The sequence below is a fragment of the Aythya fuligula genome, chromosome 26 (assembly GCF_009819795.1).
Source record: "Aythya fuligula isolate bAytFul2 chromosome 26, bAytFul2.pri, whole genome shotgun sequence".
In the NCBI taxonomy this organism is placed as follows: domain Eukaryota; kingdom Metazoa; phylum Chordata; class Aves; order Anseriformes; family Anatidae; genus Aythya; species Aythya fuligula.
The window spans coordinates 40,786-62,650 of record NC_045584.1 but is presented as its reverse complement, the minus strand read 5'-3'; the positions used below and the strand labels follow the sequence as shown (position 1 = coordinate 62,650).

Sequence of the window (21,865 nt, the reverse complement as noted above, 5' to 3'; positions counted from 1 at the left end):
CGGCCCGGCCACGTGCCCGGCTCCCGGCGGCCCCGGGGCCGGCGCCCTGCCCTTGGCGCAGCCATGGCCGCCCGCCTGCTGCCCGCCGCCCGGTGAGTGCCGGCCCGGCCCGGCCCCGGCAGCCGCTGCTCTCGGCAGGAGCCCCGCGGCCGGTCTGAGGCCCTGGGGCGCCGTGTGCTGAGGGGACGCTTTGTGGTCTGCGTGGCCGGCCGGGGCGCGGGGGGAGGCCTGGAAGGGCGCGTTGGGGAGCAAACGGGAAATCCTCGGTGGGGAAGCCCTTCTTCCCCCAAGTACTTGCGGATACGTGGGTTTAAGTATTGATTCTCCTGCCTCTCCCAGTGTCTGTGTCTATCATAAGTTCTGTTGCGTTGCTGCGATCTGGCGAGGTTCTTCCCCTCCTCCCCAGGTGTGCAGTAGCTTTGTATATTTTTATTTTATTTAGAGGAGGTAGCGCTCTTGTCTATGAACCTGGAAAAGTTGCTCTCCTCAGATCTTTCATCAATAATGAAAAAATAAATAAGGGTCAAGTGTTCGCATCTGTTTTGTGGGGTGCCACCACAGCTGTAAAACTGTAGTGTTAGGACAGTATGTGCTCTGCTGGGAAGCTTGAAAAGCCTTGGCCGTGTAGGCTTGGCTAAATGTTACACAGATCGTAATGAGCTAAGTAAGATGTTGGTACCTATCAAATTAATCAGATTACTTATTAACAAGATGGCAAGAACCCCATCATTAACATGCTGAATCCTATTGTCTCTTTTATCAAGGGTCTAAGCCAGTGGTTCTCATACTTAGAAAAGCGGCTCATACTTAGAGATTTTTGATGCTTCCACATTTTTTATTCTTGAAAACTCTTGCTGATAAAAAAGCAAACAATATGCTTTCTCACAGTTGATAGGGACTACTTGGTTTAGGGAAAAAAAAAAAAAAGATGATAGCCAGATACTTGTCTGCTGCTTTTTGTCTGAAGTAAGACCTCAGAGGAAAGCATTTGTGACCTTTGGTTTCTTTATTGATCCCCTCCATTTTACAGTCACAACCTGCTGAGAGAGATGCAACAATACTCGTAATATGAACTGAAATGTTGCTGCTTTTGATTCTTTCAGGTTTATCATCAAAGGAAGCTTGGCTGGAGCTGCTGTATATGTGGCATATGATCAGGGGTTGCTGGGCAGCGGTGCAGAAGGTGCTGAAGCCCTCAAAAAAGCTCAAACAGTACTGCCTCCAGCTATCAAAGAATGGACAAGTTACGTAGGCTGGGAGGTAAGGACCATGCAGATAAACACTGTCAGCAAATTGGATGTTCTCTGAATAAGGAGGAGAAAACATTGGGATGATATTCAGATTCAGTGATGTTGGCAGAAGTTTTGCTGTTTAATCTGAATTTCACACTAAGAATTCTTTGAAGAGGATTAGGGGAGAAAATTGTTTGTTGATGTCATTTGAAAGCAGACAAGGTAACTAACTAGCTTATGCAGGGTCAAAGAGGAGAGACTACATGCTTGATCTGGGAGATATTTCAGTATGCTTTTTATTGAAGGATCCTACATACTTTTAAAAAATTAAAGATTCTTCTTCTGATTTGTCAGACTGCTAACAGTCAAGTTGAATTTAAATTGCCTGAAGAAACCCTTGTCTTTAACTAATTATTAGTTTTTAAAATCCTCAGGACAAGCCTTTGCTGAAAGTTGGAAAAGTAGTTGCTTATTATAGTATCCAATATGGGAAATACTTAAGGAGTAAGTAATTAAGTATTTATTTATGGAGGTGATTTTTCAGAGTACTCAAATGTTAAGTACTGCCTTCTGCCTCTACTTTACACTGTAGGAAATAAAAAAGTCTAGGCTTTAGGGCACATGTCTGATGCTTTTTGAGACTTAGAGACAGCAAGCACTGAAATATGTTCGAGATATGAGGACATGAAGCTTTTCCAAGGTGATGTGGCTTTTCTTATAAGTGAAACCTCCAAGTGCTGATATTTTGTCTTTCTCTTTCTAGCTCCCGCCCACTCCAAAAATTGACTTTTCCCCATCTGATTCCTGGAATAAAGGTAAAATTTTTCGTTAAACTGTGAAAGGGGCAGAGGATCAACAGTGATGCAGCTTATCTCAGTACTGCCATCCTTAAGCGAATTATCGAGAAAGGGATGATTGTGTAGTCTGGTAGAGGGAGCACTGGGTCTTGGACTAGGGATGTGTATTCTGCTTCAGGTTCCACAACTAGCATACTGAGTGACTTTGTGCAGTTCATTTTATCTCATTATCTTAATTTCCAATTGTGAAATCAAGAGGAAAATGTGTGCCCATAAACCTTTTTACCTTTTCTCTCTGGAGGAGCTAATACTTCTTTTACCTACATAGCTTGCTTGCCTACTGGTGGGTACTGCCAGTGCTCCAAGGTACTCTCTTGTATCCCAGAATGTAAGATTGAATGTTTCAGTAAAGTATCGGGGTGGGGGTCTGTGGCTCCAACAATAACTAGACAAAGAGTTTATGGACCAGTAACATGAGGTCATCAGTAGTGGTAATAGTGATCAGGGAAACTAGAGCATAAAAAATAAATCATGGCTTACTCTTGAAAAAGGTGAATCTTTTATGAACTCTTCATATACTAGTGTCTGAGCTCCATTTCTGACTTTTGAGAGGGGATGAGTATTCCTGTAATTACTAGGATTTTAGAGATCATGTTTCAAGTCCAATGCATGTTATAAATACCAAATAATTTATAGTTCCTATGGTGCAGCAAAGTCTTAATTTAACTGTGAGGAAACAGCCCACAAACACTGTGACACACCCAAAATCACATGTGGAGCCTGTGGCAAGACCAGAAGTGAAGTTGAACTTAGATGAGTATCAGTTCCTTGTTTTAACCTTGAAATTGTCTATCCCTTATACTGGTCCTGAAGCTGGAATTTCTCTGTCACATGATACTGAGACAATAAAGCTGCATTTGAACCAAGGATTACTCAGGCCTCAGGTGCTTGAAAGCTTCTCAGAAAAAGCTAGATCTTTATCTCTGTCTTTAAAGAGATCCGTGATGCTAGAATAACATTGGGAATTATGGCTTGAATGATACTCTTCCTGGGAAAATAATTCTCTGCTTTCTTTGCAGGAGTGCAGACAGTCATGTCTGCTTTATCTGTAGCTCCCACCAGGGCCTGTGAATACACTATGGAAGGCTGGAAGTATATGAAGGATCTTGTCAAATGAAAACATTCTCCAGGATTCATGGTTCTCTCTATGATGTGTTCTTCTTGGGATGATATGTAGTCCATCCCTCTAGATGGCAGCTCAGCCATGCAAGGGCTACAATAAAAGACTGTGGAACATCCATTTCTGTTTGGGTTTGTTTTAGCATGCACCTTAATGATTGTGTTGTGCCTTACTAATTAGACACTTCAGCAGAGATCACAGATCAGTTGTACTGAAGTGTTGGCTATATGCTGAGGTACAGCCTCTGCAGCTATGCTCCCAAGAGAGGGACACAGATTGCACCTGATCTTGGCAGTGGAGGCAGCATTTCTCTCACACTGGTGTGCTGACATGGCCACGTTGTTTTTGTCTCTGCTAGTAGCAGACTGAGCCAAGACAAAATAAGGCAGAAAACACAGGGTGTTAACAGAATAGGACAAATGCTTACTCAGATCAGGCAGCAGATTTAAAACACGAGAAGGAAAAGGGGATTTGTAGGGATTTTTTTTCCCTTTTAAAGATCGTTTTATGATGAAACTTTCTGCCCAGGGATTTCAGAGTTGGTTAAGGTATAAAAAGCTTTAAAAAGTGCTTAAGCTAATTCCTAGAGGCTAGATCTGTCAGTGGCTCTTAAACCTAACTGTCTAGGTGTAAGCCAGAGGTCAGTAAACCTTGGAGTGCCACAAACTGGGAGCTTATCACCCAATTCAGTAACAATCGGATTGCTCTGTATGTACTCTATCCTGACATACTTTTCTGTAAGTATCTGCCACTGGAAGGGAAAGAATACTGAGTGGGAAGAGCTTTCTGATCTGACCTGGTCCACATATAATCCTCTTACTACATCTTAATGGCAATGAATATATTCAGTAAACAACTCATCCTTTCACAAAATTGGTGAGTTTTAAGTCAAATGTTTTGCCAAGTCTGGTTTGTGACCTATAGAAATAAAAGTAGATAAGACGGTGTGAATTGGATTCCTTTGCTGAGCATACAGGCTGGATGGCCTTCTTCACCTACAGGATCTTTAAATCAGTTTTGCAGTGGCAGATTGCTCAAACTGCAATGTATTAATTTTGTCGTGCTGGTGTGTATGCTAGTTGATTTTAAAACTTATAAAGCAACACTATTTCAGTGTATTACTGGGAGCTGTCTGCTACTGAAACTGCAAAGGGAGGCCTGTAAGGCATTAGACTCTTTAATCTTTGAAAGAAAATTACATCGTTTAACATATAGCTGAATAAATTAGTTTTCCACAGACTACTGAAACAAAACAATTAATTGTAAACTTTTTTTTTATTTATGGAAAATGGAATGCTTCATTAACAGACATTTAAAATGGGATATGAACAACACATTACAAAAACAAATGAGTTCACATTGGATTGAGTGACATAATATGGCAGCAGCTTTAAAAAAAATACACTTACAGTAACCCTTAAGTTACAATTAACAGTAACCCTGGGTGACAAATTCATTTCAGTTGCCACCTTGCATTAAAAATTAAAACATTCAATAGCGACGGTTGAAACGAGGATCGTTGGGTCTGCTTGCTCTCTCCTGGCCAGCAAATCCTTCTCCTTGCATTCCTCCTCCATGCATCATCTGACTTTGGTTGCCACCTTGGATGAAACCTCCACGCCTAGAAAGTGATTCAGAAGTTTTTATTTTTTTTCTTGTGTCTCCAGTAGTCAGATTGAAATAGTGGGTGGCTTTTTTTTAATACTTCTTGTGCAATTTTGTTCTCTTCAAGATGTACTATGTAAGAACCACAGGAACACTTTATTATTCCTTGAGATTTAAATAAATTAGATAACTGATGTTCCCATAAAATGCTTTTTTTCGGTTAAGTTAAATACAAGAGACACACCTTAAAAAGGACAAGAACTAACATGAAGAAACGCTTTGCTCTTTTTAAACTTCTTACCCTGACATTCCTCCACGATGCATCACATGGCCAGGTCTCCCTCTACCTCCACCTTAAAAAAAAAAATAATTCCTTTTAATCCATGGTAAATTTTACTTCATCTCCAAGGATAATGCCTGTATTTTCTGCTGTAAGTACTACACCTAATGAGCTGTTGTGCAAGAAGCATACCTTGCCATCTCTCGTGATCCCGTCCTATCATTCCTCCATCCACACTGCTCTGCCATGAACGATCTTGATGTCCTTCAAACTTTCGACCATGATCTCCCCAGTCACGTCCATCCCTGCAAAAAGTATTAAAAATCATACCTTTTCACATTAGGTAGGTAGAACACACAAAATAAATTCAAGTGAAAACACTTGTGTCACAAATTTATTAAAATAATTTACCAAGGTATATGCCAATCTTATATTATCTATTTAGTCTAATCTCAGTAATAAACCTTTAATCCCAATCTCTCTGAGGACAAATATGAAAATAGATTTTTTTTTTCCCCATTGGGTTTATGCTACGCTGGTGTCCTCGTTTCCTCCAAACAATCCTAGATCGTGGTTTTGACCAGTCAATTTGTTTATGGTGTTTTCTGTAAGCTGGCTTACTCATAGTGTTTATTAAAAAATCCACAATACACACAATAACACCCTCTCCTCATCCTGTAAGCATTTCCTTGACTGGTGTTCTTTTCAAACATCTGACAGGATGGTGCTGTCAGCAACTACAAACCTTGTAAGAACCACTACCCTGAAAATGTCAAGCTTTGACAGAAATGTTAAGTAAAATTAATTGAAAACATGAGGAATTTCAGATAAGAAGTTACTTTAAAAAAATCATGCCAAGATACGTATTTCAATATACAAGGCAAGCTGAGAGAGCTACTCAACTGTAGTCCCCTCCAAAAGAGAACAAACTCAGGAGTGGAACTTGGAAAAAAATAATTGTACTTTCATAAACCACATTACACTTTCATATACGAAAATATTCACTAGATGCACAAGAAAAAAATATTTTCAGTTAAATGTACTGACCGTGACTGTGGGGGTATCCCTCTACTTTCACTCATTCTTCTGTCAGATCCATAGCTACCCCAACTTTCCCGAGAGTCTCGTGAGTGACGGTCTGGTCCTCCATGGCGCTCATCTGGATAATGCTAAAAAGCAAAGAACATTTATATGAGTGCCCCTAACTGACTCTATAGTTCTTGAAAATTGCTTGGCCATAATTATTCAATCTCAGAATTGTTTAGGATGCAAGGCATTTCCTGAGACCATCTAGTCTAACCTTCCTAACTCAGAAAGGGTCAGCCAAAGCAGGCTGTCCAGGACCATCCTTGGGTTTTGAATATCTTCCACAGCTAGAGCCTTTACAACTTCCCTATGCAACCTGTTCCAGTGTTAGACCACGTTCACAGTTTAAATAAGGTGTTTTTTTTTTTTTTCTTCTCCTTTTTCCTTCAGATGAAATTTTATGTGTTTCCATATGCCTGTTGACTCTTGTCTTCCATTAGGCACTACTGAGAACAGCCTGGCTTCATCTTCTCCATAGCCTCCCATTAGGTAGCAATTAATACTGGAAGATACCCCCTGGATCTTCCGTTCTTCAGACTGAGCAGTCCCAGCTCTATCAGCCTCTCCTCACAGGAAAAGTGCTTCAGGCCTTTAATCACCTTTGTGACCCTGTGCTGCATTTGCTCCATCAAGTTCTGTTCTTTCTTGTTGTGGGGACTCAGTACTGGGATACAGTACTCTAAATGTGGCCTCACCGGTGCTAAATAGAGAGGAATGATCACCTCTCTTGACCTACTGTGGCAACATTTTTCCTGATGTAGCCCAGGATGCACTGCTGTCTCACAATCAGCTTGTTGTCTACCAGGATGTCTGAAGTCCTGTTCTGCAGAGCTGTTTTCCAGCTGGTTGGTCCTCAGTCTGCACTGGTACACAGCATTATTCCTCTTCAGTGGCAGGACTTTATTTCTTCTTGTTGAATAAAATTCTTCTTTGCTGAATTCTCCTGCCTGTCCAGGTCTCTCTGAATCTCCAATCTGACGCTTAGCCATCAATGAAGGGCAGTTGAGCATTCCATGATTCCACAACATTCATCTCTCACTGCTTGAGCATGTCCTGAAGGTCATTTCCCCTCAGATCCCAAAAGCACGTGAATATGCTAGTTTTGCTGTTATTTCCATACTACCTTGTAAATTTTGTGTTCCTGTACTTTTGCCTTCTCTATAGCTCTCTCTTCTATAATCTAGTTTGACATACTTCACTTGTTTTGTTTACTGAGTACTAGAGTAACTATCCTACATAGCATGTTTCTGAAGTACATTTCTTCTTACTAATGAAAATGAGACAACCTTGTTATGCATACATACTTCTGGCATTATGATTTACTTATTAACTACTAAATTTTGGTTTGAATCACACTATGGAAAACCAATTTATAGGAAGTTATTTTTGTAGCTTTATAAAGCAACTCACTTGTCCATCCCGATCTCCCATCATTGTCCTTGATCCATCTCTCCTACAAACAGGCAATTAAAATCAGACCATGGTAGTAAAACATACAGCAGTATATAATAGTATGTGTGTAACAACACCGATAAAAAAATTGGTGTTGTTACAGATGAAAAATGAGAAATCTGAAAAACAGCAGGAACATACAGAAGTTCTGACACATTTAATTCTAAGGTATGAAACAGAATATTCTCTGCTAAGACACTAGGTACCTACAATATTATTTAGATTTTTTTTTTTTTTTTTAGAATCCTACAAATCTGTCAAACAGTGTTATAAGCATAACACTCTGAACAAAGTCTGCCAGAAAGTTTAATTCATGGCACAGATCTCTTCGTGGTTGCATATGGCCACAGCCACTGAATCATGCTTAAACCACAGCTGAAGTCCACAGCCACTAAATTATGCTTAAAATAATGAAATGCAAAATAAACATACAGTGAAGAAAAAGCAGCAAAATATGACATCAAATAATTTTTTTCCCCTTGATTTCAAACAACACAGTGGGGGTAAGACAACAACCTGTCTATTGAATGGTCTTGATAACGGCCACGATCCCTGTGATCAAAGTCATGGAAGCGATCCTGGCGACCAAAATCTGAATGGTACCTATCGTTCATTGCCATTCGTTTTGCTTCTGGCCAGTATGGATCATCTCTCCTGAAATAAAAGGTACATTAATTTTAGTCAGGTTAAATAACTTTTGATATTGTTCCTTCCCTCCACACTATGCAAACCAAAAGCACATAAGTTCAAAAAGGCAGCAGAAAAAAATCAGGATATTTGGAGGTTTTCACACACTATCATCTCAGTGCAGACAATGACAGCAGATTAACTGAAGCTGAGTCTATATGGAGTTTTTCATAGCGCAGGCTGATGAGACACAACCTAGCAGCAAAACGTTCTCTGCTTGTACCACTTGCATTAGTTGGCTTTACCTGCCATCTATGTCATATGGTCTTCTCATTGCAGACCGACGTTCTTGTTCATAGCGCAGTTGCTCATGCTGGCGTCGCAACTCTTCTCTTTCTCTCTGAATGCGATCTTGTTCTCTTCTCCTTTCATGCTCTATGTGCATCCGTTCTCTCTCCAGTCTCTCTCTTTCCATTCGCTCTCGTTCAAGACGCTGCCTTTCAATTTCCAGTCTTTCACGAGCAATCTCAAGCCTCTCCCTTTCCTCACGTTCCCGGATAGTTTGCAGATGCTGCTGTCTCTCCCGACGCTCACGTGTACTATTTTAACAGAATGAAAGGTTACAGATCTGATACTTCAACAAATAAAGGAAGTAAAAACGGGGAAAGTTTAAACCAGAGTGACTGCAAACTTGTGTGAGCTCCTGTAAATTAGTTCTGGGGTGTGGGGCAGTAAGGGAAGACACTCAGTGTACGCACTGCTTACTTATATTTAGAGAGTGATCTTATTACTCCCACAAAACCCACCTTTGGGGCAAATAATCCTATATGGTCAGGGGAATTTCAGGAGAATATTCTGAGGAAGACAACCTTTCTCCTGTTCTTTCCCTATGTATTTCAGTGTGGTAAGTTTAGAATGATTATTTCACCTCTACTATAACATGTGCTCAGCTAAGGAGAGCTGAATATCTAAATCTAGAGAATGGAAGAAGACCAAAAAAGAAACTGCATTTTCTTCCCAAACAAACTCAAGCTCACTATTAATAGTCAATAATCCATACCTTCCCAGTTCAGTAGGTATGTGATCCACACACATATAACAAATGACAAGTGAAAAAAAAATAAATAAAACAAACTCTTAGACAGTTTAATTAAAAGAAAATTGCATTAATTCTATGGGAAAAAATAAAAAAACAAACCACAACACTTAAAACAATTTAACTGTTGCTCTTACCGGCGCTGTTCTGCCTCTCTCATTTTTCGCTGTGCTTTAATTTTGTCAAATGGCACAATGCCTTGTCTCTCTCTGCTCTCTGATTTGCGATCCTGGCTCTTAATGCTCTGTATTTAATATTGAAGTACAGAAAAACTTAATGGAGTACATTTATAAAAGGACAACTATTACAAGCAGTACACAACGCTCTGTTTCCATTCATACATACCAAGTCTCAAAGCTTGGCCCCAACTTTTTTTTCCTAAACACTGCAGACACATAACAACACAGTACTTACCTTCCCACATTTAGTTTGGCATGATTTCATTGCTGAGCATATATCAGCTGTATGAGAAGTATTCGACTAATTAAGATCTAAATCCAGATTATAGAAACTCTGATTAGACAGATCAGTAAGACAAGTGTAGAGAGATGTATCTTTGTGGGATTCATTATCTGTTTTGAAGGAGAATTTATACATCATGTTTCCTATGCAAAAATGTTACTTACTCTGTCTTTTGATGCAGTTGATGTTTTCACACTAATAACAGGTTCTCCTTTGGATTTATCCATTACTACAGTTCTCTCTGTTCCTTTACTTCCTATATAAATCAGAGGTTGAGCAGAAAGAGGTGGAAAAAAGATAGTCAAACTGCATAGCATACACCACACGTTTCTATGCTAGAAGCTACCTCCTCTGCAATGTGAAAATAGGCATTGAAATCTCTCTTCAAAAAGCATTTTTTCACTACACCTCTTCCAAGCGTTTCTGTTAAGGCTGATAAAATGTCAACAGCCCTCCATTACACTATCTGGACTTCCAAGTTAGAACCTGAAATCATTCTAGAATATTGATAGACTCTGGAAACAACTATCTATAATTAATTGTTTATATTTAACCGTATCTTTTATTCTAAGAAAACAGAATAGACAATTTACCTGATTTGTTAGTTTTAGGTTGATCTGATGAACCAGGCTTCAGTTCATCTTTATCTTTTTTTTCTTTTTCATCTTTGTCTTCAGTCTTTTTAGAATCATCCTTTTGGTCAGATTTGTCATCCCTTTTAATACTGCCTGGTCTATAAATAGATATTGATATAGATTAGACTGATACAGAGTAGGAGAAAAAATTAAAGAAAGATGCTAGCAACATATTAACAAAGTAGAATTCTGATTTGTTAAGATAGACATAGTTAAATTCCCACAGACTTCTTTCTACAACTTTTTCCACCATAATGTAAGACAATCAGACCATGCTGTGCAGTTATCATAAAAACATGGCTGAGATTCAGATATCTCAACTGGAGGCAAAAGGAAAATAAAATAAATAAATCACACTACTACGTGCTTAATGCCTACAAAGATTCTTATAAGACACGACAGTTATGAAATGTAAACGTGAACCACTTTTGCAGTGCAACTGCCAAGCCACCAGTAAGTTAACACTAGCGCCCAGGCAAGCCTTCCCAAGGACTAGGTGAAATGAAGGCAAAAACTTCTCAGCAACTAGCATTTAATAGGTGTTACACCTCAAGAATATTATTAAAGATAATTAGTGTTTTATTCACTCTTTTATAGTGTCTTTTTTCAGCTACTTTAAGTAGTTCTGAAGCAAGAAATAGCATAACACTGAAGAGGAACGCATTCTGGAAACATGATCTAGGGGAACTGATGTTTCACTGTGATCACATCAACATGATAAAGCCCTGTTCTCTAATGTAATGAGGAAACAGCAACGTATCAATCAAAAATTTCAAATATCCTGTAGGTTTATGACACAAAAGCACCAGTCTGTACCAGAAAAAAAAAAACAACAACAAACATTTAAATGAAAAGGTATGCTTGCAAATGCAACCCTTCCAATGCCTACCTTAAAGCATGTAACAGAAACAACTAAGTTAGACATGGAACATCAAGAGCAATCTTGGAGTAAGAGTTAGAAAAATGTACTTTTTGTCACAGAAAATCTTTTTGTCACAGAAATTCTTACTGTGATTTTTTCCTGACAAATCAACATAAACTGAAGAACAGCAAAACCTCTGAACACAGGATTTTTCAAACAGTACCTCTCACTGACTGTTTCTTTCTTCACCTCGTTCTCTTTTTTTTCAGTTGGCTTCTTCCCAGCAGGTTCATTTTTTGCCTGAAATTTATTTTGCACATCAGCTGAGATTGTGGTTTCAATTATTTGTACAATGCAATGGTAATGAGATATCTTTGAGGATCAATACTCACTTTTTCTACAGAAATAATTTTCCCATGTAACTCTGTTTTGTGGAGGTGAGTAATACACTTTGTTGCTTCCTCAGCTGTAGACATCGTAACAAAGCCGTAACAGCGAGCACCAGGGCTGCGAGCATTGGTGACCACTTTTGCACCAACCACCTTTCCAAAATAAAGATACGTTACACTCACCGTAATGAATGCCCACCATTTAACAAGTACAATTGTAGAATATCTGGAGTTGGAAGGGACCCATAAGGATCATCGAGTCAAACTCCTGGGCCTGCAGGGGACCACCCAAAAATCAAAAAACATGTCCAAAAGCTTCCTGAACTCCAGCAGGCTCAGTGCCATGACCACTGCCCTGGGAAGCCTGTTCCAGTACCCGAACACCCTCTCAGTGAAAAACATTTTCCTATTATCCAAACTAAACCTCCTCTGATGCAGCTTCACACTGTTCCCTTGGTCGCATTAATGGCTACCAGAGAGAAGATTGGTGTATGCTGATTCCCTTCATGAGGAAGCTGTAAGGCTGCAAAGTTGTCACCACTCAGTCTCTTTAGGCTGAAGAGACTCTCCTCACACATCTTTCTTCAGCTGCTCCTAACACATCTTTCCCTCTAGACCTTTCGCAATCTTCTTTGCTCTCCTGCGGACACCCTCTGATAGTTTTATGCCCTTCTTATACCGTGGTGCCCCAAACTGCACACAGTACATGAGCTGAGGCCACACAAAAGCACAGCAGGACAATCCCTTCCCTCAACTGGCTAGTAGTGCTGTGCCTGATGAATCCCAGGCTATAATTGGCTCTTTTGGTGGCCGGGCCACACCGTTGACTCATATTCAACTTGCCAACTTTTCTCAACTTAGTCCTAAGTATGTCTTTAATAAATAAGTGTTCTTTGTTTACTGTGAACTTCCAGTGAGCAAAGATACTATACTACATCACAGGACACAGAAAAATACATCAACAATGATTGGCTGTTTACATAGGGACTGGAAAAAAGATTTTTCTTTCGTTTGGAAGTAAGAGATAAAATAAAACAGCAGTCATTTGGCATGGACTTGTGCAGGCTATTTTCCTGTTATCCCACTGACATTTGTAGTGACAAAATCATATAAAGTCTTAAGACAGTTAAAGGGGAGGGGACAGGACACAAACACAGGAAGACCCTTACCTTCCCATATTTGCTAAACAGATTCTTCAAATCTGTAGCTCTGGTAGTAGAAGCAAGTCCACTCACCCAAAAGTTTCTACCAGAACTGCTGGCAGTGCGACCTAATCAGGAAAACAAACAAACACACATACACACCTCAAATCCTAATTATTTCAATGATTTCTGATTTTAAAAGGAACAGTTCCACAAATCTTATTTTTTAAGTCACAGAGCAAAGGAAATGTAAAGCGTAACGGTCATCTCCCAATAATTCACATTCCTGAAGGCAACTAGTATTAAAAATCCAGAATCTTTAAAATGGAACTACAGGCTTTGTTCTGTGCAACAGAGGTATGTCAGATCATTCCTTGAGAAAGAAACCAGACTATAGCATCTCTAAAATTACTGTGGCTGTTCAGAATGTGTAAGGATAGATCCCAGTAACTTTGCACTTACAGGAGAAGGCTGAAGACCTGCTAGGGTTGTGGGAACTGTGATAGTACCCACATATGCTCATGTCTTGCCTTTAGCTCCTCAATTCTTAAGGAATGACGGCAGGATGCAGATTAACTGTACCTCTCAAGCAAAAAAAATCAGCATAAAAGCAAGAAAATCTCTTCCTGAATGTCTGCCAACATGCATTCCACAGCTGGGGTATGAATGGTTCACATATGACTTCAGTTACTGGAGTCAGAAAAGACCATTGTTCAACTATGCAACTATTCTTCAGCTATGCAAGAACTACAGAACACTTTCCCAGTTTGGCACCCAAAATGGAAAAACAGTATTATAAACACATAGGTACTTGAAAATCCATGGCCTAGTGATTAAAAAGGGGCCAAGTTAAACTCTGGCACTCGTAAACGTATCTTAGACAGTGAGAGATGGTTCCTCATTTCCCAGATATCTGGGTATGTGACTGACTCAGGAGCATCTCCATAAATTGTGACAAGCAAGTCTGACCAGCTCTTCCATGATTTCACTGATTCCTGGTTGAATTCTTCTTTTATTGATAAATGTACTATTGGAAACAAAACAAAACCAGGGAATAATCTTTAAATTAAAATCTTTAAATCTTTAAAAAACATTCTGTTATTATTGGGGCAACAAAGATGGTAAGGGATCTAGAGGGGAAGAGAGATGAGGAGCGCCTGAAGTTACTTAGATTATTCAGCCGGGAAAATAAGACTTTAGGGGAGACCTCATCATGGTCTACAACTTCTTCACAAGGGGGAGTGGAGAGGCAGGCACTGATTTCTTCTCTCTGGTGACCAGAGATAGGACCCAAGGGAATGACTTGAAAACAAGGGAGGACTTCTAGAAACTTCTAGAAGAGTTTTCCAAGTTATCCCCCCTCCCCAGAAACCCTTAAGTCCTTTGGTAAATGAGAGTCCTTTCAATGGTTCTTTAAATATTCCAAAATAAGAGAATAAAACAATACAGATGAGAGGTAAACAGATCCTGATGGAGTGCAGATGAGAGGTAAACAGATCCTAATGGAGCTGATGGCAAGGTCTGGTAGCTTGTACAGATAAGCATAATCCAGAATCTTGGAAAAAGCAGCTGACGATGAGCTCATACTGTGTTGTAAAACTTAACAAAAACCAAACAATTCCTTTCTTTTCACTCAGTAGACAGATCTCAATTAATTTCTTGATGATCATAAGAAATTATGGGAATTCCATGCTTGTTGTACTGAACTACTTGCCAGCATCAGGTGAGCAGAATTTAACAGCCAGTTCTAAGTTTTCTGCCCTGGATGGGCAAGACAGAAAAGAAAAGAAGGGTGAGCTACGAAGACTCATCAGCCTGACATATTAAAACAAGGAAGTACGATGAAAAGAAGAAGCAGGCAAGACCCCACCTGGCACTGTTGATCAAGAAATTTACATCTTGTTTATTGTGCAAATTTGCACTGTAAATAGGATCTGAGTGGATAAAGATTTAATAACATAAATTTAATTGGAAGACAACATTAAGTTGTATGTTTCAGTGCCATTTAAATACATGAATACCAGATTTAAAATTATTTTCACAAAACAGAAGATTGTATAAAGAATCACAAGTATATAGCGAACCAAATAATCAATAAAGGCTCTTAACTCACTAACTGCTGTTGGTAAGTATCTTCAGTGTAATGAAGGACATATTTGCCATGTATTAACATCTACCTTTGGAGATCAAGATAAAAAACAAAAGGGTGCGACACAGATATCCTTATATAAAAGGAAAATGTTTGTTGTAATTGCATTTTTAGAAGTTCAGAAAAAAAATGTAACATGATATTTAACAATTGCACAGATTCCAACACTCTCATGCCAAAACACTCCGTCCAATACAAAAACTGCTTCACCAATCAATATTTTTTTCAAACGTTATTTTTGAAAATAAACATACCTTTCTCATCTTTTGAGATTATCTTTGTATCTCTGTCCTCCTCAACAGGGCTAAAGACAAAACATCCCGTTATTCAAGTCAGAGAGAATAATGACTAACTATAAATTATTAAAAATGCTAAAATTAAATACCTACCAGAAAATACGTTGTAAACAAAAACACACCTTTATATACTTGATTTAAGAAATCTGACAAGAAATAAGGGAGGTCAGATTCTTAAACAGACTTATATTAGGAAAAAGTTTACAAATAACAGTAATTTAAGAAAACAACCTTTGAAGGTTGAGGAAGGAAAGAAATCAAACCCCCTGCGTTTAAAAAAGTCTGCACAAGGAGAAATAAAACAGATTCTTTAGGAATAGGCTACAATTTCATGAGTCTTGGTGGCCAATTGAAGGAAACAGCTTATTCGCATCACTTAACGACCAATGAAAAAAGATAGCATCTGGTCTATAACGGAGAAAAAACAAACCTCTTTTTCTGATCACCGCCCTCACTGGTTGAGGACTCTCTAGTAGCAGGGGATTCCTCAGAATTAGCTTTGTCTTCTGTTTTCTTGGCATCTTCTTTGCTATCTTTGCCTTCAGGACCTGCGCCTTTTTCCGCTGTTTCCCCACTAGAGGCTTCCAGGCCTTGGAATCGTTTGCTACTCTGATCGCTTAGGGTCTCTAATACTAAAGATTCAGAGTCCAGTTTCTCTTCCTCTATTGTCTGTTCACTTCTCTCCCCTTTTGCTACAACTAAACGCTTTGCCTCCTTCCTTGACACAGCTTGTGCCGATTTGCTGTCCAAATCTAAAGCATCTTCCTCCAACTGAGCGGCAGCAAGAACATCCTCTTCCTCTGCTAGCCTCTTGCCTGGCACCACGTTACTTGCTTCCTGTGCATGTGGCTGCTCCACTTCGGAAGTTTCTTCGTTAAGTAGTTCAGATTTACAAGTTTCCCCCAAAATGTCGAGTATTTTCTCATTTTCTACGGATTTAACAGGAATAGAATGGCACAAGATTTAATCACCAGGGAAATACAGCAATCACAAATGTGGAACTGGCATGGCTGCCACACTAACACCAAGAGAACTTCTAAGCTACACAGAGATTGGAAAACCCTAGTGTACACAGTGTTAAAAGTGCTATGCTAACTGCAGTCTGACAAACTACCTTATCAGCCCTAAAATGTTAACAGGGAAGAAAAACGTCCCCACAGATTTAACAAAAACCTTCTGGCTGATCCTTGGTATTCTTCATGAAATCGTTCAGCTCTGTTTCTTCTCTAGTTAGCTTCCAAAGTCCAAGATGCTTAACTGAACATATCAATGCACTGAGAGTTCAATTTTTAAATTTCTGTGAAATTCTTTTAGCAGACAGTCCAACACGAAAATTGGGCATCTTCTGATGGTGCATGAGTGTGTTTGCAGTCCAGAAAGTGAAAAGTATCTGTATGAAATTTCCATGAAGAAATTCTTCTTTCTTCTGTATCCAGTAACTAATCTTTACTTTTTAATGCCCTAAAATAGCTTTTTACTGCTTTCACTGCTCTCTAAAGAGTTAAGGTGTGTGCGATATCACAAGATCTGTTTACAGGTAGAATGTTTAACTCTTAAACTGTGATTAACTTCTCTAAATCCATTTATGTAGTTTAACAGGTTTTTAAACCATTTCATTTCACTGAAAATATTTCAAAAATGACAAGCATCACTTCACAGATCTGGGGATATGATTGGGTTTCCAATCTCTATGACCCTGCATGATCTGGGTTGTCCACCATAAAAATAATGCAAATTATACGTTTGTTTGTTTGTTTGTTTTAAAATAGTTAATGGTTTAAAAAGTATTAGTTGAAAAGACAGGAATATGCTTTTCTTTAACAGTACCTGGCTCCAAGTGTAGTTTCTCCGTTTTCTGTTCAGGAAATAAACACAGAATAAGAATTTTATAGTATTTATTTTGTAACAGAGAATAATACCAACCCCCCAACCCAACTCCAAGATTTAAAAATACACCGGTTCAACTGCTGCATTTAGTGTTGCTTTTCAGCATCCAGTGGAAATAAATATTTTATATAAGCAGGTTTGGTCAAATTAAAGCCAAAATTTCATCCACTATTATCCTCATAACTGGGAATTTTAAACCAAAAGGGGGCTTATGTATCACATCAAGTAGAGTGAAAATCAGACCCAGATACTACTTCATGTAATTAGCAGGAGAAATAAATAAATATTTAATTTTAAAATATTAATTTTTAAAACATCACTTCTCCCAAGCAAGATGGTTTCATCAGAATACTTTTGGTATACGTTTTGTTTTGGTGGGGGCACAGTTTCCTTTACAGTACAATATTTTTATTTGAGAGAAAAGTCAAAGTCTTGATAGCAGACTGGAAAGTAGGGAAAAAAAACAACAAACATAACACTCATTTGACAGGCTGTACTCTAAGCAAGATTACTAATGGCTTGGATTCTGTTAAAAATTCATATTAGTCGTTATTTTCTTTTTTGTAGTATGGTCACAGAGTGAATAGCATTAAAAACCAATCTGAAATGGTTGCATTTTCAATTTACCTTCATTTCAATTAAATCAGAAGAAGAGGAATCTACATTGTTTTCAATTTCATCATAATCTTCCTAAAAAGATTAAAGAAGAAATTATAGCATTCCTTACAAAACGCAAGGTTAGCTTACTAAGAAATACTACTGTAATTCCATTTTCCCCAGCAATAATATGAGAAATATTTTTCAATACTTAGAATATCTCGATTGCTAGTTAAGAATGTTACCCAAGACGACTAACATATAAATATTCTTGATCATTAAATACTAGCAGGAGAGTATTTTTTCCAGTTACCTTTAATTTCAATATAATATTGTATACTTCAAAGTTACTCAGATTTAGAAGGAAGCCTGGGATTTCATGTTTCTTTGGTTATTTTGCATAACCTGTTTTTTCAATTTCTTCCCTCCCCCCCTCCATTTTAAAAATTTATTTTCTAACTTAAATAAGCTAGAAGTGAAGTTGACTTGGGTTTCCACTTTTCCAAAAAATGAAATGCCCCCAAAATCTCCCTTATCTAACGCGTTACTTTCAATTCCAGACTAACTGCACTTCTTTCACAGCAAAGATGTTACTGCAAGGTAAAGCAGGCTGTGACTTTGTCAACATTTTAAACCTCTAATAGGCCCAAGCAAACACAGGACACAAGAACTATTAAAAATGAAACAGTATCCACATTATATGCATATCCTATATTTTATGGAAGTAACTCATTCATGTGCCCATCTACATATCAAATATCTTAAAATTCTCAAAGACCTCTACTTGCCTCATTTTCTGTTAGCTGATCTGGAAGTTCTTTCATTTCTGCATCAACATTGTCTTTATTATCAGACAGTGAATCAAGAATATTATCAGGACTATAGTCTTCTCCACAGTCTACAGCACTGCTGTTGTCTATTTCAGCTTCATCTAACACACTAATATCCATCATGTCAATATCTTGTAAGGTATCCAGACTTGCTTCAATATCTTCCTATAGAAACAGAAAAGGTAGGTGTTTATTTATTGATTTTTAAATGATGCATATTCTTAGTAAATGCAATCCTGGTTTCACTTACTTGCCCATCTCTGGAGTTTTCTTCTAGACCATTGTCTTCAGCACCTTCCTCCTCTGGTTTTCTTCCTGAAAAAAAAAGATGTAACTGAAGTGAAAACTAGGACTAAATTTTGTAACACATTAATTCTTTGCTGAATCATCTAGTCAATACTGTTTCAATGAATAATCATTAAGACCCTGATTCAGAAGTCCAGGTCTGTCTGGCTGTAAGTGAAGACTAACCACTCTCTACAAGTATATGGCATAAACATGAAATTGAAGTAGCCCAGTTAGGTGAAACATCTCGAGCAGGGGAGGTGCTGGTCTTTCTCCCTGTTCACCCATGACAGGAAATGTGGGAACGGTTCAAAGCTGCACTTGGGAAGTTCAGAATGGACATTAGGAAATTTATTTTTACTCTGAGGGTGGTCAAACACTGAAACAGACTTCCTAGAAGTGGTTGATGCTTAACACATTGGTGTTCAAGATGCTTTTGGACAATGCCTTCATTAATATGCTTAAGCTTTTGGTTAGCCCTGAAGTCATCAAGCACTTAAGACTAGATGATCTTTCCAGGTCCCTTCCAACTGAACTACTCTATTCTATTCTATTTTTTGACAGCTAAGCACCTCTCATGACACAACACTACCAAGACTTAAAAAGGCAGCACTGCCTAGGAAAGTGTTCCGTTCAGAAAGACGTGTTGTTACACATCATGTGATGTTACACATCTCTCTTTTCATATAAGAAATTAAATAATTAAACTGATTTAAAATTTATCTTCATGTTTAAGATCTTGGACACACTGACTGTGTTCAGCCACGCTGGTCACCAGCAAATTTGTAACACTGCTAAAAATCAGCTGCTCTTTTTTTTCCCCTCCCGTGTTACCTTAAAGGAAGCAGCTTAAAAATAAATTTCAGAAAGTGTCTTTCAAAAACTGGCTATGAGCAATGACAATAAGCCATACGTAACATGACCAACATCAATATTTAAAGTTCTTGAGGCAAAATATACTTCAATCAACAAAGAGTGTTTTAAAATAGTTTTTCAAAACAATAAAGTTATAAGACGAAGCATGACACTAACAAAATTTATACTTGTTTTTATTTATGCAACAGTGCTTTTTGATTATTCCTAATTACTGTAATTTCTTGCATTTAAAAACGTGTTGTGATGATGGAGGTTCAAGAGCTTCAATGAAAAAAAAAGAAAAACTACATGCATAGTTATGGCAAAGAAATTAGTAACTGGGATGTTGTGGATCCAGATTAATATACATTGGCAGAGCTTTCAGCGAGAGCTCACACCACAGCTGCTTGCTCTGTCCCAACACAATTCTGCATTCCTGGTCGCAAGTAGAGAAACACCTGCAACTTAAGTCCTTGTCTACAGGTCTCAAGATGTGCTGATGGAACTACACCTAGTTGTTCTATTATTGTTGTCCTTGCGTGCTAATGCAACAGAGTTTTACCGTTCTCTGCAAAATAAAAGGCACAAAGCTTTTATTTTTTACATAACCCAGCAAAATAAAATGAATGACCATTGTACTGTTAAGTTCCAGCTACAATAAAATACAGAAGCTGTATTTGTCTGGACTCTGTACCTTTGCTAGTTCTTTTTGGCATTCTTTTGGTCAGTTCTGAGGCCACAGGAATTTCATCAGGATCTCCTCCTTCATCCTCAATTGCCTGTTGGAGACAGCAATACAATATCTATTGTACTGTTTGCTGGTATGCACTTTTAAGACTGTCAGAAGGAAATATCAGCATCTCTCTCTAGCTCAGACCATGCAGTCTGGCAGCCACATCAGCCATCAGACACACACGCAATAAGGTGCTATAACACAACCCCCCCAGACAAGTCAAGCTACGGGTCAGGAGCGAAGTCCTCCCCCATCTGTAAACAAGGCTCTTTATCCAGCGCATAAGCATTTTATCTAAAAACAAAAAAAATGAAACAAAACAAAACCAAAACTGACAACAACCACTACAGCAACTCATACACTTTTTTTTTTTCTTTTTTTTTCCCCCCCCCTTTAACGTGTCTATTAGAAGCCATAGTGGAACCAGGACCAATGACGCCGTTCTGGCCTTGCAGAAATCTGTCAAAAAGGGGTACACCCTCGGCAGGGAGGCGAACGGGGTGAAGGGCGCGCAGAGTACGCAAGAGAAAGGGCCGGGGGAAGGACGCAAGGGGGAGACCGCGGGCTTGGGGTGCGCGATCGGAGAACCGCACGTCAAAGGAACGGCTTCGAGGAACGCCGCGGGTGGGCTCGGCGGGACGGCAGGAAGCAGCACCACGGCAGGGCTGCCGGCAGCCCCCACACGGGGACGAACTCCGCGGCGCCTCAGGGAAGCGGCGGGCCGGGAGACGACGGCGGCGCCGCTGCGATGGCGGCCGCGCCCCCCTCCCCCCCCCGCCCGCCGCCGGGCTGCGTCGCCAGCGCGCGTGCGCCGAGGGGCCTCGGGCAGGGAACAAAGGGCCCGGATGAGCAGCGCGCCCCTCCCCCCGGCTCGCGCCCTACCTTCCTGAGGCGCTCCGTCAGGACGCTCTTGTTGCCGCCGCTGTCCAGGTTGCGGCGCTTGAGCTCAGCGCGCAGGTCGATGACCCGCAGCTCGCTCAGCCGCCGGGTTTCGGGTTCCGAGCCGAGAGCTGGGGCTCCGCCGAGGGTGGTTAAGTCCCCCAGCCCGGCCGCGGGTTGACTTTCCGCCATCACGGCCCCTTCGGTATCCCGCCTCGAGCCCGAGCGCACGAGAGGACGCGGCGCGAGCGGGGAGCTAACCTTGCGATCACGGCACAAAATGGTGGGGAAGCCGAGACGCACTGAGGGGAGGGGGAAGAGGAGCCCGCTGCGCGCAGGCTCGGAGGGGAGGGGGGGCGGGGGAAGGTGGAGCCCGGGACGCAGCCGTGAGCGGCGGCGCGGGCGCGGGGCGGCTCGCGCGGCCTGAGGCCCTAGCGCCCGGGCGGGCTGCGGCTGCGCGCTCCTGCGGCGAGGGCGGGGCGGGGCGAGGAGCAGCGCGCCTGCGCACC

General features: G+C 40.1%; 2 protein-coding genes across 3 annotated transcripts; one reads left to right on the top strand and one right to left on the bottom strand.

Moving 5' to 3' along the window:
- The first annotated feature begins 11 nt into the window (after positions 1-11).
- MICOS13 (mitochondrial contact site and cristae organizing system subunit 13) lies at positions 12-3,329 on the top strand. The gene is made up of 4 exons (XM_032203612.1): positions 12-92; positions 1,104-1,260; positions 1,996-2,047; positions 3,109-3,329. The coding sequence occupies exons 1-4, from the start codon at positions 64-66 to the stop codon at positions 3,204-3,206; spliced, it is 336 nt and encodes a 111-aa protein (XP_032059503.1). The 5' UTR covers positions 12-63; the 3' UTR covers positions 3,207-3,329.
- A 1,182-nt stretch (positions 3,330-4,511) lies between these two features.
- LOC116498989 (scaffold attachment factor B1-like) lies at positions 4,512-21,652 on the bottom strand. 2 transcript variants are annotated; one of them, XM_032203519.1, is made up of 21 exons: positions 21,360-21,652; positions 20,439-20,523; positions 18,855-18,919; positions 18,563-18,769; positions 17,805-17,867; positions 17,118-17,145; positions 15,721-16,219; positions 15,249-15,298; positions 12,873-12,973; positions 11,707-11,856; positions 11,538-11,614; positions 10,411-10,550; positions 9,982-10,073; positions 9,493-9,599; positions 8,565-8,858; positions 8,149-8,286; positions 7,591-7,633; positions 6,142-6,263; positions 5,287-5,399; positions 5,116-5,167; positions 4,512-4,830 (listed from the first exon to the last, which is right to left on the bottom strand). In XM_032203519.1, the coding sequence occupies exons 1-21, from the start codon at positions 21,546-21,548 to the stop codon at positions 4,701-4,703; spliced, it is 2,745 nt and encodes a 914-aa protein (XP_032059410.1). In that variant the 5' UTR covers positions 21,549-21,652; the 3' UTR covers positions 4,512-4,700. The 2 variants fall into 2 exon arrangements, with proteins under 2 accessions (XP_032059410.1, XP_032059411.1); XM_032203520.1 differs by lacking the exon at positions 21,360-21,652 and adding an exon at positions 21,071-21,108.
- Between the last annotated feature and the right edge of the window lie 213 nt (positions 21,653-21,865).

Excerpts from the sequence above, each read along its gene's own strand:
- MICOS13 (XM_032203612.1), top strand. The coding sequence starts at position 64 with ATGGCCGCCCGCCTGCTGCCCGCCGCCCG. Across the intron at positions 93-1,103 it reads CGCCTGCTGCCCGCCGCCCG|GTTTATCATCAAAGGAAGCT; the intron begins GTGAGTGCCGGC and ends TGATTCTTTCAG. Across the intron at positions 2,048-3,108 it reads ATCTGATTCCTGGAATAAAG|GAGTGCAGACAGTCATGTCT; the intron begins GTAAAATTTTTC and ends CTTTCTTTGCAG.
- LOC116498989 (XM_032203519.1), bottom strand. The coding sequence starts at position 21,548 with ATGGCGGAAAGTCAACCCGCGGCCGGGCTGGGGGACTTAACCACCCTC. Across the intron at positions 18,920-20,438 it reads GCCAAAAAGAACTAGCAAAG|GAAGAAAACCAGAGGAGGAA; the intron begins GTACAGAGTCCA and ends TTTTTTTTTCAG. Across the intron at positions 7,634-8,148 it reads CAAGACCATTCAATAGACAG|GAGAGATGGATCAAGGACAA; the intron begins GTTGTTGTCTTA and ends GCCTGTTTGTAG.